This window comes from Liolophura sinensis, chromosome 13 (genome assembly GCF_032854445.1).
Source record: "Liolophura sinensis isolate JHLJ2023 chromosome 13, CUHK_Ljap_v2, whole genome shotgun sequence".
Taxonomy (NCBI): domain Eukaryota; kingdom Metazoa; phylum Mollusca; class Polyplacophora; order Chitonida; family Chitonidae; genus Liolophura; species Liolophura sinensis.
The window spans coordinates 27,173,119-27,191,616 of NC_088307.1; the positions used below are offsets into that span (position 1 = coordinate 27,173,119).

Genomic DNA, 18,498 nt, shown 5'->3' on the forward strand with positions numbered 1-18,498 from the left:
CTTAAGACGGATTCAAAGAGACGCAGTCAACAGTTCACACTGATGTTGGAAAGACGTAAGGAATGTTCTGGGCGAATGAATGAAGTCGTGTTCCGAGACATTAGTGACAGTATTTCATCGCTCTCAGATGAAACACCATTAAATATTGTGCAGAAAAAATAGTTTGATTTATTTCTTTAGAATATTGTTTGACCTAGTAATATAGATATAAAACTTTAGATTCTGCTGTTGTCTTTTCTTTCCGTACTAGGCCTAGTGACGTCACTTCAGCTTTTAACACTTTACACACATATATTGCTATATTTCATCATTCAAAATCCATCTTAATTTAGAGATATGAATGCATTCAACAAATGGATCCTGGAGCGAACTATTTCAAATCAAAGCTATTGCGGTGGCGTCAATGACACTCCCTGGATCCCCAGAGACCACCATAGGAACCTATGTTTTAAATGCATTTTAGACAGATAGAAAAATAAAAAATAACACAAACTATTTTCCTCGACAGTGTTTAATGAATTTTCACCTGACAGATGCCTTATTTTAGTGTATTCTGTGCCTTTATTTATTTATTTAGTTGTTGATTTAATTGGTGTTTTACACCGTACTCAAGAATATTTCAATTATATGACGGCGGCCAGCACTATGGTGGGAGGAAACCGGGCTGAGCCCGGAGGTAAGCCACGACTATCAGCAGATAGTAAGCCAGTATGAGCTGCACTTTAACTCACAGCGACCGCATGGGTGAGAACCTTTTTGAGTCATTGCGCAGTGCTGGCGTGCTAACCACCTCGGCCATGGAGGCCCCTGTGTCATTTATGAGATGTCGGCTGTCACTATCAGGTGTGGCATGTATTAATGTGTGTACTGGGAACTGGTAGGTAAATTTACATCTGAATATCGAGCCAAGAACTGGGTGGTAACTTCACATCTGAATATCGAGCCAGAAACTGGGTGCTAACTTCACATCTGAATATCGAGCCAGGAACTGGGTGCTAACTTCACATCTGAATATCGAGCCAGGAACTGGGTGCTAACTTCACATCTGAATATCGAGCCAGGAACTGGGTGTTAACTTCACATCTGAATATCGAGCCAGGAACTGGGTGCTAACCTCACATCTGAATATCGAGCCAGGAACTGGGTGCTAACTTCACATCTGAATATCGAGCCGGGTACCGGGAGCTAACTTCACATCTGAATATCGAGCCAGGAACTGGGAGGTAACTTCACATCTGAATATTGAGCCAGGAACTGGGTGCTAACTTCACATCTGAATATTGAGCCAGGAACTGGGTGCTAACTCCACATTTCAATATCTAGCTGGGAACTATGAACTGGAAGGTAAATTTACACTTGGATATCGAGCCGGGAAATGGGAGCTAACTTCATATCTAAATATAGAGCAAGGAACGGGGTGCTAATTTCACATCTGAATATCGAGCCGGTTATTGGGAATTGGGAGCTAACTTAACATCTGAATATTGAGCCCGGAACTGTTTGCTAACTTCACGTCTGCATATCGAGCCGGAAACCGGAAACTGGGAGCTAACTTCATATGTGGATATCGAGCCGGTAACTGGGAGCTAACTTCACATCTGAATATTGAGCCGGGAACTGGAAACTGGGAACTAACTTCACATCTGAATATCGAGCCAGTAACTGGGAACTGGGAGCTCACTTCATATCTGAATATCGAGCCGTTAACTGGGAACTGGGAGCAAACTTCACACCTGAATATCGAGCCAGTAACTGGGAACTGAGAGCTAACTTCACATCTGAATATTGAACCGGGAACTGGAAACTGGGAGCTAACTTCACATCTGAATATCGAGCCGGTAACTGGGAACTGGGAGCTAACTTCACATCTGAATATTGAACCGGGAACTGGAAACTGGGAGCTAACTTCACATCTGAATATCGAGCCGGTAACTGGGAACTGAGAGCTAACTTCACATCTGAATATCGAGCCAGTAACTGGGAACTGGGAGGTAACTTCACATCTGAACATCGAGCCGTTAACTGGGAACTGGGAGCAAACTTCACACCTGAATATCGAGCCAGTAACTGGGAACTGAGAGCTATCTTCACATTTGAATGTCGAGCCGGTAACTGGGAATTGGGAGCTTACTTCACATCTGAATACTGAGCGGGTAACTGGGAACTGGGAGCTTACTTCATATTTGAATATCGAGCCGGTAACTGGGAACTGAGAGCTAACTTCACATGTGAATATCGAGCCGGTAAGTGGGCACTGGGAGCTAACTTCACATCTGAATATCGAGTCGGTAACTTGGAACCAGGAGCAAACTTCACACTGGTAACTGGGAACTGGGAGGTAACTTCACATCTGAATACTGAGCCGGGAACTGGGAACTGGGAGGTAACTTCACATCTGAATATCAAGCCGGTAACTGGAAACTTTGAGCTAACACATCTGAATATTGAACCGGGAACTGGGAACTGGGAGCTAACTTCACATCTGAATATCAAGCCGTTAACTGGAAACTTTGAGCTAACACATCTGAATATTGAACCGGGGACTGGGAACTGGGAGCTAACTTCACATCTGAATATCAAGCCGTTAACTGGGAACTTTGAGCTAACAGATCTGAATATTCAGCCGGGAACTGGGAGCTAACGTCACATCTGAATATCGAGCCGGTAACTTGGAACCGGGAGCAAACTTCACACCGGTAACTGGGAACTGGGAGGTAACTTCACATCTGAATATTGAGCCGGGAACTGGGAACTGGGAGCTAACTTCACATCTGAATATCGAGCCGGTAACTTGGAACTGGGAGCAAACTTCACACCTGAATAGCAAGCCAGTAACTGGAAACTGGGAGCTGACTCCACATCTGGACTTCGAGTCGGGAACTGAGAGCTATAGTCTATTTTTTTAGTGAATCGCCTATTTCAGCTGTCTGTAAAATTATTTATGGTCGCTGCCAAAATTCCATTTAGTCAGCGGCATGTAACAACACAAGCTCTACGCATGGATATGCTGGAAGACTATATTATTGCAAGGAAAATGAAGCCAGAACACTTTTTCTGATTCATAATGTTAAAGTTCATAAGCTCAACAGGAAGACGTTAAACCCCCAAACACTCACTCACTCAACACCAAGAACCCATTAATTATTAAAAAACCAGAGGCATGCTGCTTATTGGGCGGAGTTCAACATGTTTTGACGGAGGGCGATACCAGTTACCTGAACTGCAATTGACTTAACTGTAATCCCTGTTACTAACACGGCAATATTTGAAATTGTTTACACCTTTTAGAATAATATAACCGTCATGGTGAATTTCATTTTAACTCATGTGGTATATGATCTCATGGCCGTATGAATTTGGGGATGGACGTTAGGAAATTAACGCCATGCGGTTTATTGGCAGAGACAATAGTGTAGGATGTGACACTGCGTGGAGTTTGCTGGTGCACCTATTGTGAAACAAATTACTCCCCACGCCCATTATCAAGCCTGCAACTTGTTTTTGAAAAATTATGACGTCACAAGAATTCTTGGTGTCGAAACTAAGCTTGTGGAGTTAAATATTATGAATTAGAAAACTTACTTAAACTACATTTTCCGTGTAATAATATGGACGTGCAACACGTCAGTGTGTACAGATTGCGTTGTGACTGATTTTACAGACAACTGAACATAGGTGATTCTCCAAAAGAAATAGACAACAGTTTTTCTGTAACCTTAAAGAAAAAGGGGGTGAAACAGAAGCGTAGGTTTATAACATCGCATTGCATACCAGGAAGTAAGTCAGACTGTAAGTGATCCTGCATTCCTTTTCTCAATATTTTTTGTGCGCAAGTGCATTCAGCCTGCCAGCCACGCGCACCCACGGTGACGTAAACCTGTAGCTTAGTTAACCCACTGATATGAAGAAACAAGGTCAGCTATAGCTTTTCCACGAAGACCGCCATACACCTGTATGTATAGACACTGATAGCAGCGTTCAGGACAAATTGAATGCAATATAAAAGGACAGAGAACTGGATCAAACACGGTTAGGGATAACTCCTACACGTAGGTAGGCAGGATATCTGTTTGTGAATCACACATTGAACTCTGCTGTTGATCCCAGTGGTAAGTACATGTAGCCACACGCGCTGCAATACATATCGATCGAACCTATGTCTATATGTTTATCATCGTCACAAATTCATTTATTTATTTGACTAGTGTTTTACGCTGTACTCAAGAATACTTCATACTTATATGACGGCCGCCAGCGTTATAGTCGGAGGAAACCGAGCACAGCCTGGGAAAAACCATTGGCAGGCTGCTGTCAGATTTTCCCAGGTACGGGAAAAAAGTAGAAGAAGCCAGCATGAGATGGACTGGAACTCACAGCGGCAGCATTTGCGGGAGGCTCCTTGGTCATAGCGCCGCGCTGGCGTGCTTACCCCTAGGCACCACGTTACAAATTTATCAATTGCGTCTATCGGTTAGGTTTTAAACGTTGACATTTTAATATCACTGCATTTTTTAACCTAACTCTGCCTTGACCATCGTGTTGATTGGTGAGGTGTGTGTGTGGGAGGGGGAGGGGGTGGGGGTGGCTGTATGTTGCTACAGTTTAATCATTTACATGAGCAGAACAAATAGCTAACTCAGATAAAATGACACGAGGCCAAATGTCATCGGTTACATGATGCAATTTTGCCACACTATCACACTGTCATTGCTCGTCTGGTGTGGCAATCTGAGCTGTAATCGTTTGTATCACTACAACAGCGTCATAGTCCAGACGCTCGACCCCATTGATATGTAGGGTCACGTGCACATCACTGCCATTGCTTCCGAGGTGGCTTTCTTACTGGCAGTTGACAACTCTTTCTTTTCATCTTGACAGCCTCGTTTTCGCATACCGTTCAGCTATTTATGGATCAAGGCTTTGGGGAATCCCTCGGTGACATTTCCCTACAGATATTGCTGCCGCGTTAACAGGTTCATCCACTCATGACCTAGCAGTTGTCCTTAAGAGGACACCATGTCTGTCGTGCATTAACAAAGTAAGAAACGTTAATTTCCTTCAACCCAGACAGGCGCAATTTTTGAAGGTGTGTTTGGCTGACATTGCTGAAGTGGCAAACGAGAAACGGAAAGTCCCTCATTTTTGAAATTATTTCCCACCTGAGGAAGAAAAATCTGTCTGAATGAATTTTTTTATGAGGTAGTCATGGTTGTGTTGCCTAACATGTTTGTGTGACATTTTAGAAGGGAAACCTAGTCTGCGAAAACGAGATGTACTAACACATGTGGTGTTATAACACAGTAGTGCTTCTGACAGGAGAACTCTCAAGCGGTTGCGCTCTCCCTACCAGATCACAACTTTTTACTCTAGCGCCTCTGATCTGAGAATATTTTGGTCAGTGAAACAGCAGCAAGTTAGGGTAACCACTACTGCCTCCCTATTCATAAAAATTCTTAAGATTTAAATGGAAAATGCAAACATAGCAACATTTAAAATATTTTGCTCTAGGAAGTTTGAAATTTGAACACAGGTTCTTTTCCACAGAACAATGTACGAACTACAATGTGAGTTATTTTCTGTTCTGAATTTGGCTTTTCAAGAACTTTTTTGAGACATAAGTCTTCAGTTGCTTAATAAATACGAGTCCTGAATCATTTGTTGTTAGAACAGGGAGGAAACAACGGCCCATGTACTGGACTACTGGTCAAGCAGAAACAGCATAGGGGAGTCTCAAATATCCATCTCGATTTTGTCTTCCCAGGAACATGGAGAAACTTCAGAATGTCCTTACATGTTCTATCTGTCTGGAAGTTTTCCAAAAGCCCGTTACTTTGTCCTGCCAGCACACCTTTTGTAGGGCATGTCTTCAAGAGTTCGCGGACAGTTCCAGACACACCACAGGTGATGACAGCCGTATCACATCTGCATCCTCATCCGCCTTCTTAAACACAGATGAACATGTACTATCATGTCCGACATGTCGTGCTGTCATCAACCTAGGCAGCAGAGGGGTGGAGGGTTTGCCACCGAGTTACCAGCTTGTCGAGATAATCGAGAAATTGCAAGAAGACGGTAAAACTGAATTCAAATCCCTTCCATGTGAGATGTGCGAGGGCGAAAGTAAGGCTGCAGCTACCAGGGCCTGTGCTACATGTCGTATTATGTACTGTGATAGATGCCTGAATGAGACCCACCCCCAGAGAGGTCCACTGAGGAGGCACATTGTGATGCCCGTGGGGGAGTACCTCACACAGAGATCCCTACAAGAGCCTGTGGAACAGGACGGTGTTTCCAAAGAGTTAAACTCTGAAGGGAAGTGTGCTGAACACCCGTCAGTATTGACCATTTACTGTGTCAGCTGTGAAAAGCTCATATGTAACGATTGCCTTGCACAGCATAACAAGCACATTTTCAGCGATATACCCACAGCCTCTGATTCTATGAAGGTAAGAATTTGGGATCTCGTTTAAAACTACAATTTGACGCGTTTGCAGATTTGTTCCCCACTGTCCTATTTTCATATACCGCACATTTGTCATTCCAGTGCATATATATGCGTAGTTATTATTTCGAATCATTTATGCATAGGTACCTGTGATTAACGCGACTTACGTCAATGGGTCCGCCTATGAAAATACGAGATCAAAGCAGTCAATTGCAGTGGACTATATCTTTTTCCATGATGGCTGATACCGGTACCGATGTCTCAGTGGGTAGATCGTCGGGGGCGTTCGGGGGCGGTAGATCCATGGTCAATTCTTTATCGGGCCACACCTAAAACCTTAAAAGAGGGAGTAGTAGCTTCCTGGCTTGGCATTCAGTATTAAGGAAGATAGTGCAACGATCCGTTGACCCATATCAGTATAATGGCTCAGGCGGACCGGCTTACCTTTCTTCGGTAAATCGTCTCAGTGAAGCAGCACTAGATTAAAGAGCGGTGGAAATCCGAGGCACATTACACCTACATGCGCTTAACGGACTCCTTCGTCGTCATATGGCTGAAAAATTGTTAAGTAAGACGTTAAACCTCTAGCACTCTAGCACTCCCACTCCATTATGACCGTTTCGAAATTACAAAAAAAAACTCACTATGCTGTGGTTTGTATAGCCTTATATTTTTCATTCCACATCTGTCATAATACTTTAGTTGCACAGAAATTGACTTAGAACAGGACAACCACAACAATGGCGCAGCGTACATTCCAACTGTTCCAGCGACCCACTTGATTCCTTGTCTCGGATATTTTAAGTTTTTCATGACTAAACACACAATGAAAAACAATACACTCTGTCCATGTCATCAGTGAACTTTCTATCTTGAATTGTACGTGTAAGACGAGTCGGCATTTCAGACGTGTTGAATGAACGGGACAAGATGGGGACTCTCGCAAACTCACGCGGATAAAAGGCGAATTTCATCTTGCATAGTCACATATATATGTCGGCTCAGCGGCTCAGCGGCATCTCTCGTAACATCACGTCTACCAGTCGTGTGAGCTTGCGAAAGCCCCCAAACTTGTCTCGTACAAACCTTCGTGAACTTGAGTCCCGAAATGTCGACGCGGCTTTTTCGTACATTGTCTTCTACTTACAAGACACAATTATTTAATACTTAATGCTGTGTCATTTGTCAGAATTCCACATTAAGCAAGCCGGAAATGGGGCTGATATCTGACTTCAATCATGTCTAGTCTGAGTAATAGCCTGTTGTAACTAATCTAAACAAAGTTGCCACCATAAACCGATATGTGAGAGTCGAACAAGTTACATGTAGACGACTCATATCTTTTTTAAGGGATAATTGTATGACTGTAGTAACAGAAGCCATTTGTCTCTTTTAAATAAGATATTATTTACCAGATGTGACATGGTAACTGAAAACATCCCATAAACTTGTTGTTTTAAAGCTGAATAACCACTGTAGCACCCCATACTCTCAAAAAAACATAATCTGTTAAATTTAATTAAAAAATCGGTTATCGGAGTGATGCTAGAATGTACATGTATTTTGTATTTGCAGAAGATTATTCTGTCAAATATAACACACATATTCTTTTAATTCTACATAACGATTCTATTACACTAAGATGATACTATGTTGGATATGACGAAATATTGTGTTATAATATCAGAATACATTCTAGCATCACTCAACAGGTTTTCTGTTTCGTTGAGTGTATACATCTGTCCTGTATGTACGCGTACATGTACGTCATCGGTTGTACTTTTGTATCACGTCAGATATATCACATACGCTTATTCATAGATTTCTTTCCCATTGACTTAAATCGACTTTATATATGTTTCATTACAGGTGGAATTTTCTCGGAAGATAGAAAGCTGGAAAGAACAAAGGAAGACGTTGAATGACGGGGTTTCAGAGCTTATCGTTGTGATGGAACGAATCCAGGTTTGTCTGCTTTAGCGTTTTCCCTTTGGCTGCATACAAGTGTATTTGTTGTCCGGAAGTGAAGTTCATCATGAAAGTTTTACATGTGTGTAACGAGAATGCTCACTAGCCAATCTTCTGGTGATGTGTTCTGCCGGAGACACATAGCTAAACTGGGGTCGATTATACACAAAGTTGGCGGTGCCCTAACGGATACATGAAGAGGAATTTTAAAGTGGGGAGTTTTCTTTTAAAAGTCATAAAGAAAGTTATTTCACAGAAATGGAAATAGCATTGTTTCTCAGAAATATTTTATACCTCTACATGTATACCCTGATACCCTTCTGCTTTATACATTTTGTCAAAAGTTACGTCATCGATGAACTTACTTGGAACCGAGCAACCTTGGAACCGTTGTATTGTATAAGTGAAAATATTCCTGAGTACGGCGTAAAACACCAATCAAATAAATAAATGAAAAAAGATAAACTGTTCATAAGGAATTGTCCAAAGATCCTACACACTCGTAACGAATGACACTTCTGTCAGCCGAGGTTGATCAAGAATCTTATTAAACAACAACAACACAGCAAATTATTTCCGAAAATACATGTACTGCGCGGTCTGTTGTAAGATGAATGAATCCAGACTGAATATTAGAGCACTAGACTGAATAAGAATGTAACATACTAAATATTAGGGTACCAGACTGGATACGAGTGTAACAGACTAAAAGTGAATGTCCAGACTGAATATGAGTGCACCACACTGAATATTAGTGCACCAAATTGAATATTGGTACACCAGACTGGATATGATTGCACTAGACTGAATATGAGTGTACCAGATTGAATATGAGTGCACCAGACTGAATATTAGTGCACCAAATTGAATATTGGTACACTAGACTGAATATTAGTGCACCAGACTGAATATTAGTGCATCAAATTGAATATTGGTGCACTAGACTGAATATGAGTGTACCAGACTGAATATGAGTACACCAGACTGAATATGAGTGTACCAGATTGAATATGAGTGCACCAGGCTGAATATCAGTGTACCAGGCTGAATATCAGTGTTCCAAACTGAATAGTAGTGCATCGGGCTTAATATGAGTGGACCAGAATAAATATGGGTGTACCAGACTGAATATTAGTGAACCAGACTAAATTTGAGTGCACCAGACTTAATGTGAATGTACCAGACTTACTATGAGTGTCCCAGACTAAATATGAGTGCACCAGACATAATATGATTGTACCAGACATAATATGATTGTACCAGACTTAATATGAGTGTACCAGTTTTAATATAAGTGTCCCAGACTAAATATGAGTGCACCAGACATAATATGATTGTACCAGACTTAATATGAGTGTACCAGTTTTAATATGAGTGGACCAGACTTAATATGAGTGCACCAGACATGTAATATACATGTGGCACAGCAGCACAACACTGTTATAACATGATCACAATGAAACGTCAAAGGGACATTCCACTCAATGGGAAATAAAGAATAGGCATCGTGTGGCGTTTATTTTCTGTTTTACTCAGCGACCTTCCTGCTTACGAAATGGAAACACGTGAAGAAAACAAGAAAATAATCGCCTGTACTCTACCTGTTTATTCAATAGGGAGAACTATTGAACGATCCGTATTTCTTTCTTCTCCACTTAACCCAATTTTTGTCCAACTTCTGTTTGTTAAAATGTGTTAGGATAAAACTAAATATGGCCTAGTCAAGATATGTGTCAAATGTACTTTATCCTAAAGGAAAATAAATCGTTTAGGAAAAAGAAGATTTACATAGCGAAGCAGTGGAAGATGCTTACAACATCGCCTTAAAAGCTCTCCAGAGATGGCGGATCCGTTCACTGGAAGCGGTGAAAACACGCCACCGTGAATGGTACTCCACATGCCAAACAGCTAAGGGTGACATGGAGCGGCTGGCAGAAGACATGGACAATATGATAAAGGAAGCCACTGAGTTAACAGGTGCTCGGAATGTCGTCTTCATCCAGGTGAAAAATCTCTCTCGTTGCAACAATATCGATTGTGTACGATATATGGTGCATGTAGTCTACAAATCACGACATTTTGGATGCTTTGGATGCATCACCACAATTCATGTATATAATAGGGGGGCCTCAATAACGTTATATGTATGATGCTGCCTCACTGTAGTAGGTCTACCAATCTAACAGTGCTAGAATTTCCAGAATAAATTTGTTAGAGTTAAATGTATATATGTAATAAGCGATGGCTCTGGAATGTTGGTATTCCCCATTCAGTCTGCCTCGCTTTGTTTGGCGTTATATACAGAACACATGTTAAATATGGGCTTATGTGTTTTTATAGGTGTGGGAATGCTGTAATCATATAACTTTATGTAGCCTTACACTCAGAGTTTTGGTGACGCAGTGTCATATATTAACCTTGATTATTGGAGTTAAATATACATTGGTTTCGACTTGTAGAGTAGGACCACTGCTTATTCATGACGTATATAGCATGCATGAGCTGTGGACTATATCATGAGTTGTGAAACGGTTATTTCGGTACTGCCTATCCCAGTGTTATAAAAGCGGGTATTTGTATAGCTGCAATTAGAGTGCCCGAGGGAGAAACCCACGACTATGCACAAGTTACTGACAGAGCTTTCACCGTGCGACCGGGGAGGCGGTTTCGCTTAAATGTATGCATTACTAAACCTAAATACCCAACAATATTTTTATGACGTATTAGAACACAAGGGCTCGAGTAACAGTAACACCACTGTTTCTTTGCTTTTCAGAAACACCACCATTTGACAACGTAAGTAGCCTATACCCATACTCAAAATGGAAACATCCAATCCTTGAGGGATGTTGATAAACCAAAGGTCTTATATATTTGTATCATTTTACCTGGGAAGAGCATTTTCTACCAGATTTGTTATAAACTACTTTCCCGATGAATAGTTTAGGCAGGATGTGGGCAAAATTTTTATTCCGAAAATTTCTAAAAAGACAGAAAGTTCATTCATAAACCATCATGTTCATCATGACCTCTACATAAGACAAATACCGTCATCAATATGTTCGTTTGAGCCAAATTTTATGTATTTTTATTGCAGGAAATACGATATCCAGTTCGACAAAGATAAAGATGTGAGAGAACTCATCCAATTTTCCGAGGCCTGCGAGGAGGAATTGGGTCTATACGAAGACGTTGTCGTGAAGAAACGCATCTCACTTATAGAAACGGTCGGAGAGCTTGCGCAGGATGAAGAGGTGTCCAGTACGTCAGTTTTCATTGCACTTTTTAGAACAGTGTCAAAAGCCTGAATTGTTTACTGACCTTAGTGTCTGCGGATTATTTGACAACTATTACGTTAGTGCTCGGGTGTACCGAGTGTATCTATCTATATAGAGGACCAGGGGCATTCCTTGTGGAGTGTGTGGGTTTTTCCTTCCTTTTTTCAAAAAATGCTGTTGGGTTAAAAATGGTGCCTGAAGGTAAGGTGGATATTTAACATGGATGACAGGCCACCCTCACTTTTGAAACCTCCCTTTAGTATATGATAGTATCCTTATAGCATTATTCCCACATGCCAAACAGAATCTTTTTGACTTGTGTGTCTTAGAATTTGTAGAGCCATTATGTAAGTTACCATGATGCTGCACGGCGGGTTTCAATAATAAACCAGAAACCGCTGGCTCAGTAGCCTTAAGCGCTCTTCTCTCCACATGTGGTCAAGCCATTACCCATGTTGTCTCACTGGATCGACAGGGCTTAAGTGAGGAGGCTTTGTTTCGCCGGGCAATTTCGCGTATTTTTCAGTTTGAACAGTACTTGTTATAATGATGATATCTTTATTTTGCACTTCTAAAAAAACAGTTATATAGTTATGGGTTTTTTTATATGTTGATGTAAATCGGCGTGTGTTGGTGCAAAATATTTAAAATAGGCAGAATTTGAACATTAAAATACACGTACATTGTAAAGCCGTTTGTAAAATCTTGATCGTGTTTCATGTATTGGAACTCGGGTAAAGTAATGTCCAGCTCTGAGCGGACTCTTTAAAAATGAAAATAAATCAGACAATCATTTGTTGTCAGCTGCCTGTGATCATGATCCGGTAACCTGTGACAATTGTGATGAGGTAGTAGTTGGTATTCGCTACAAATGTGGGTAAGTAGCATTATACCGAAAATAAATTTACAATAAACCTGACGCTTGGACAGCAATGTCTCACACGATGTCTAACCAGTCCACCCCCCCTAAAATTCGAAGAATGAGATAGGTTGCCCATTCTGGACCACTAGCCCTTAGCCTCTTTGGTTGCGTGCTCAATGGCATGCCTGCTGACCGATCGACAGAGGACTGACGTAAGCGGTTTTGCAGATCTTTGACGTGATACCGCATGTAACGTATCCAAACTGTGACCACATTCGTTTACCGTGCTGTGATGTAAGGAAACATGAACACCGCGCTGAGAGTTAAGGGAACACGAACGCCGCGATGTGATGTAAGGGAAGTTTTCTTGACAACGCAAGAAAAACAGTAATCTGTTAATTTTTACGGAAAACCTGTTGTATGAGTTATGCAAGAATATATTCTGTTATTATCACACAATATTCTGTCACATTCGACATAACATCCTGTTAGACTTATAGAATCTGGGTACTGAATTAAATTAAATATCTGTATTGTTATATCTAACATAATAATCTGCTGCAGTAGCAGAATACATTATAACATCACTTTTGTTAAAATTAAGAGATTCGGTTTTTGAATGTATAAGAACTAAATACTCATCGAGTGGATCTTTCATGTTTCAGGAATTGCCCTAATTATGATCTATGTGAGGGTTGCGAGAAGGTGATCGGCATCCATGACCCTGATCACGTGTTTCTGAAGCTCAGACGACCTCGGCCTGGGGCTGGCTATGTTAAGGGAGGATTTGTACCACTCCTCAACTCCAAGCTGTATGGCGCTCAAAATCCTTCATCCTGAACTGACACTTGACTTTGCTGTATTCAATATCGCTGCAACTCAATCCCAGTTAGCATCGTTCATCTTACATATAGGCCTACCAAAATACCGACAACGAAAAGTCCGTGTTCTTCAATTCAAACAAGCTGATCAAATATCTGTGTGGACGGAACACTCGCATGTGTAGTACATGAGCTAAACCAGACATTTTACCATGGAATCTTGCGATCTACCCTTTCCCTTGCTCCTTGATTACTTTCTGAATTCTTGAATTTGGAGTTTTATGTACTCGTAAATATGCGATTTTAGCTTACTGATATGTTTTTTTAAGTCAACAGAATCCAATGAAAATCAAATATTTAAAAACATAAATAAAGAAAAGAGACGTATTTCTTAAAACTGAAGAAATGGCAGTATTTCATTCACTGTTTCTGGTTTGTATTTGTTTTCCTGCATTATTTCGGTAATGTAATTCCAGTAATGTTTATAGTGCTATCTTACTCAAGATATTCCAAAGACATTCCGATAACACAGGCCACCCAGAACGCCATGGGAATTTCTGCCATTGCTTGGTCTTTTCATAGACATATTCCTTAGGCATATATTTGATAGTAGATTTTGTATTGTACAGCTGTCATTTTCCGCCACCTGAATTATGTGTTTTTTAAATGTTTTCGTCATTTATATTGCTTGCAGTGTACTTCTGATTTAAACACTTTAATATGAGTATTCATGACATTGAACGCCACCTGGTGGGAAGCAATCAGTTCTATTAAATTTTGGGTTAATGTTACAAACTGTTTATCTTTACGTGTTTATATTGTCTCGTGTACATATATTACCTTGTCACTTCACTATTATTCCCCTTTCAATTGTTGTTATATGAAAATAAATGGCGCTGTTTTCGTCGGCAGGTCACGTGAGCCTATGCAACTGTAAATACCCAGTTCCGAAGGTAAAGTCCAGTCTGTACATCCTCTTTCAGATATCTCGGGATGATGTTGATGCACCTCTCACTAGGTCTAAACATATTGACTCCATGGTAACCAAATGCCAAAAAATTGTCAATTTAACGAAGTGTGTCTCTGGGAGAGAATGGGGTGCTGACTGGCATTGCCACTTATTATTGTACCATTCCCTTATTCGCAAAAAGCTGGATTACTGTTGTGAGGCATATGTCTCTGCCTGTAATGCCAATCAGTATGCGGCGCTGCGGATCTGTACAGGTGAATGCCGACGACCCCGCTCAATGTCATGCAGGTATGCGCACTATCGCGCTATGGTTTAGATTTGTTCGTATCCTCGAACATTACTATTTGCAAATCTATACTGATGCATCTTACTGCCCTGACACCTGTGTAGTGGGGGCGTCATTTTGTGTGCAAGAAATAAAGTATAGCCAGTCCTTTATACTGACAAACTCGTTATCTGTGTTCACTGCCGAATTCACGGCGATTATTAGTGCTTTCCAGTTTTTTATGGAACTAAGACCAATTCGCGCTGTTATTTTCACGGACTTATTATCTTCTTTTAAAGCTCTTGTTACTTTTTTTGTGGAACGAATCATCTATAATAATATTCGAAATATTTTATCTATGTACCACGCGTAATTACCGTGGAGTGCCTGTGTCGATCGACTGAGTGCCGGCTCATATCGGTATAACTGTCTTTGAGCTGGCCGACCAGTTGGTTGAACAGGCTCTTCTGTTTCCTTATATAACCGTCGCTGTCCCTCTATCGTTGAAAGAGGCAATTAGTTCAATAAAGCAAAAGATCACAGATATCTGGCACAACGAATGGAATAATTCCGACAAATGTAGGTTTTTCCATGAACGTTACGCATCTGATATTTTATGCTATGACCTGTCGCTTAATCGTCGTGAAGATGAAGTACTATTATTTTGTCTTCTGTCTGGTCATCTACCAACCAGTCTGTACTTGTTCAGAGTTGTTCTCCCCCATACAGAGCTTTGTGAGGAGTGTTTGGTCGAGTACTCGATCCCGCATCTTATATTTCGTTGCCTACGTCACACACACACCCGACATCTGTTTTACGCGGAATTACGCTCCCGCTGCATCCGTCGTTTTAATGAAGTAAGAGTGTTGAACCCTATAAAAAGTCATAATAAGGTATTTCAGGCTGTTGCCAAATTTCTAACTCGATACCATAGAATCTAGGCGTTCTAATGAAATGACAAAATGATTATGGTCACTTAATCTAATGAACTACAGATATTTTTTTCCTTATGAAATGAAATTTATTTGAATTGAAGGTAAAGAACTTCGAGCCCGTTGGGGCGAAAAACGTCATTACAAATTCCCCTCCCCCCTCCTCTAAAGTCCAGCTGTTGTAGATTAACAACGACTTAACACCTAAATACCGCTCTTTTACGGTATATTCTACCCTGCTATATTTACAATCCGTCGTGCCCTCTTCACAAGTGGCGGGAACCAACAACAACCATCGATGGTTGCACTTTAGCCGTACCTCGCCAACTCAACAAAACGCACTCGCTAGCAGCGTCAACAGCCACAGGGCGACCCTTAGACCAAGATTGCTCTGACGTTAGCTTTGGCAAAACTTTGTTCGGGCAAGGATGTCCCCAAACCCACGTCAGAGCGCGATGATATGTCTGTTCTTTTTCTATGACGGATGTTTTCTTTTATATCTACAACGCGTAACTTCTGTTTCTTTTATCAACAACATATCAACGGGGCTTCCGTTACCTATTACAAATTATTACCCCACCGTTCCAAAGGAGTGTGATTGTGGGGCTTAAAGTACCCTGAGTGTTTGGTGTCAGTGTTGGCTTAGGTTGTGGTGCTTGTTTGTTAAGGTCCACTGTTCAGTTTCAATGTAACCCCAGAATAAGCTTTTTGTGTGTTTAGTTGTCAGTATATTCGCTCCATGAACAAGTTTTGAAGATGTAGACCTCGTAAATGTAATTCTGAGATTACAAATGACGTGTTATTTATCCCGGGTGTAGGAGTAGCCTATTACTATATGCAAGAAACCAAAGAGTAAGATTTCCTGTTTGGGTCAATTAGTCTTAGAGTTTTGATTGCGTCGTTAGGACATTTTATGGTAGTGGTTAGTCAGATTTGAAGATGTAGACTACATTTTCCGTCGATATGTGTTTTTACCCCCAAATTACCATGTGTTTTTCAAATTCCGTATGCTTGTACACCCAGAGAAAGTTTTTACAGTATATTGGGGAGAATTAGTCGTACCCTTTTCAGCAAGCCTTCGTTAAACATACTTTGAAAAAAAAAGCAGTATCTTAATTTTGTATGTTTGGTTAGAGTTTCTTCCATCATAATCAGATTGTAGTCAATTTCTGTGCATGTAGTCCCGTCGTAAAGATTTATATTTTGATCAAATACATGTTGTCATACAGTTTTCACCTAATCTTAATTTAAGGCTTTTTGAACATATTTGAAGAAATGTCTAACTTAAATCTGAAATAATATATCAGTTTAGATACATTTGTGTATATGCAATTAAAACTGTTCTACTAATCAGTGGATTGTTGCTTTTCTCATAACCCTTCTCTCTTCTTGTGCGGATGAGGGTATCGTGTGGAAAATCATGCGGTCTGTCAGGTTCCTCTGTGTATGTGTGATATTTTGCCACGTCTGGTGAAACTGGTCTCTTCAATTATTGACGGAGGGGACATCCATGGCCTAGTAATTAGCGTGCCATCACGGCACAATGACCCCTAGAGCCGCTCACTAATACTGTCGCCGTGAGTTCAAGTCCATCTCATGCTGGCTTCCTCTCCTGTCGCACGACGAAGCGTATGCCTCCAACCTGTGGATTGTCGTAGGTTTGTCCCGAGCACTGCCGATCCTCCCACTATAAAGCTGGAGGCCGTCGTGAAAAATGAAATCAATTAACAGTCGACAAAATTTCCAAGCCTGATCTCTCGGCCGTGAACGTGTCGATCACGTACACGGAGGAGTATATGTAGATTATGGAAGATGATATTCTACATACACTGAAACACATCCATTCTATATTGATGCGGGGGGCCTCCGTGGCTCAGTCGGTTAGCGCGCCAGCGCAGCGTAATGACCCAGGAGCCTCTCACCAATGCGGTCGCTGTGAGTTCAAGTCCAGCTCATGCTGGCTTCCTCTCCGGCCGTAAGTGGGAAGGTCTGGCAGCAACCTGCGGATGGTCGTGGTTGTTTCCCCCGGGTTGTGCCCGGTATCCACCCACCATAATGCTGGCCGCCGTCGTATAAGTGAAATATTCTTGAGTACGGCGTAAAACACCAATGAAATAAATAAATAAATAAATAAATAATAAATAACTATATTGATGCACAGCAGAGGTAGCGACGAAATAAAGTCTGTTTTACCCAGGAGCAGACCACTGTTGTTCCGTGTCTTTTGAATAACGTGTATTTATTTATTTATTTATTGCACTGAAGTGTTACGCCGTACACAAGAATATTTCACTTACACAAAGGCGGTCATCATTATGATGGGAGGAAGTCGGGCAGAGCCTGGAGCAAACCGACGACAATCCGCAGACTGTTGGCAGACCTCCCCATGCACGACCGTATCCTACAGCGAGAACAGTGTTGGGAGGTTCCTGGATCGATGTACCGCGCTAACCACTAAGCCACGGAGGCCTCGAAAGAGCTTGTAAATCCCACTGTTGCTAGAAGACTTCAAGAGCGCAGTGCACGCTACCAGACTCATCAGGAGTTACATGTATCAGAGAGATCAATCCTACCAGACTCATCAGGAGTTACATGTATCAGGGGAGATCAATCCTACCAGACTCATCAGGAGTTACATGTATCAGGGGAGATCAATCCTACCAGACTCATCAGGAGTTACATGTATCAGGGGAGATCAATCCTACCAGACTCATCAGGAGTTACATGTGTCAGGGGAGATCAATCCTACCAGACTCATCAGGAGTTACATGTATCAGGGGAGATCAATCCTACCAGACTCATCAGGAGTTACATGTATCAGGGGAGATCAATCCTACCAGGCTCATCAGGAGTTACATGTATCAGGGGAGATCAATCCTACCAGACTCATCAGGAGTTACATGTATCAGGGGAGATCAATCCTACCAGACTCATCAGGAGTTACATGTATCAGGGGA

At 41.4% G+C, this 18,498-nt stretch overlaps 1 protein-coding gene across 2 annotated transcripts; it reads left to right on the forward strand.

Annotated features, from left to right (window-relative positions):
- Positions 1-3,983: 3,983 nt before the first annotated feature.
- On the forward strand, positions 3,984-14,628 carry LOC135480585 (probable E3 ubiquitin-protein ligase MID2). 2 transcript variants are annotated; one of them, XM_064760456.1, is made up of 8 exons: positions 3,984-4,109; positions 5,666-6,446; positions 8,315-8,410; positions 10,186-10,416; positions 11,190-11,209; positions 11,511-11,674; positions 12,496-12,568; positions 13,219-14,628. In XM_064760456.1, exons 2-8 carry the CDS (start codon positions 5,766-5,768, stop codon positions 13,391-13,393), a joined length of 1,440 nt encoding a protein of 479 aa, XP_064616526.1. In that variant the 5' UTR covers positions 3,984-4,109; positions 5,666-5,765; the 3' UTR covers positions 13,394-14,628. The 2 variants fall into 2 exon arrangements, with proteins under 2 accessions (XP_064616526.1, XP_064616527.1); XM_064760457.1 differs by lacking the exon at positions 10,186-10,416.
- Positions 14,629-18,498: the final 3,870 nt, after the last annotated feature.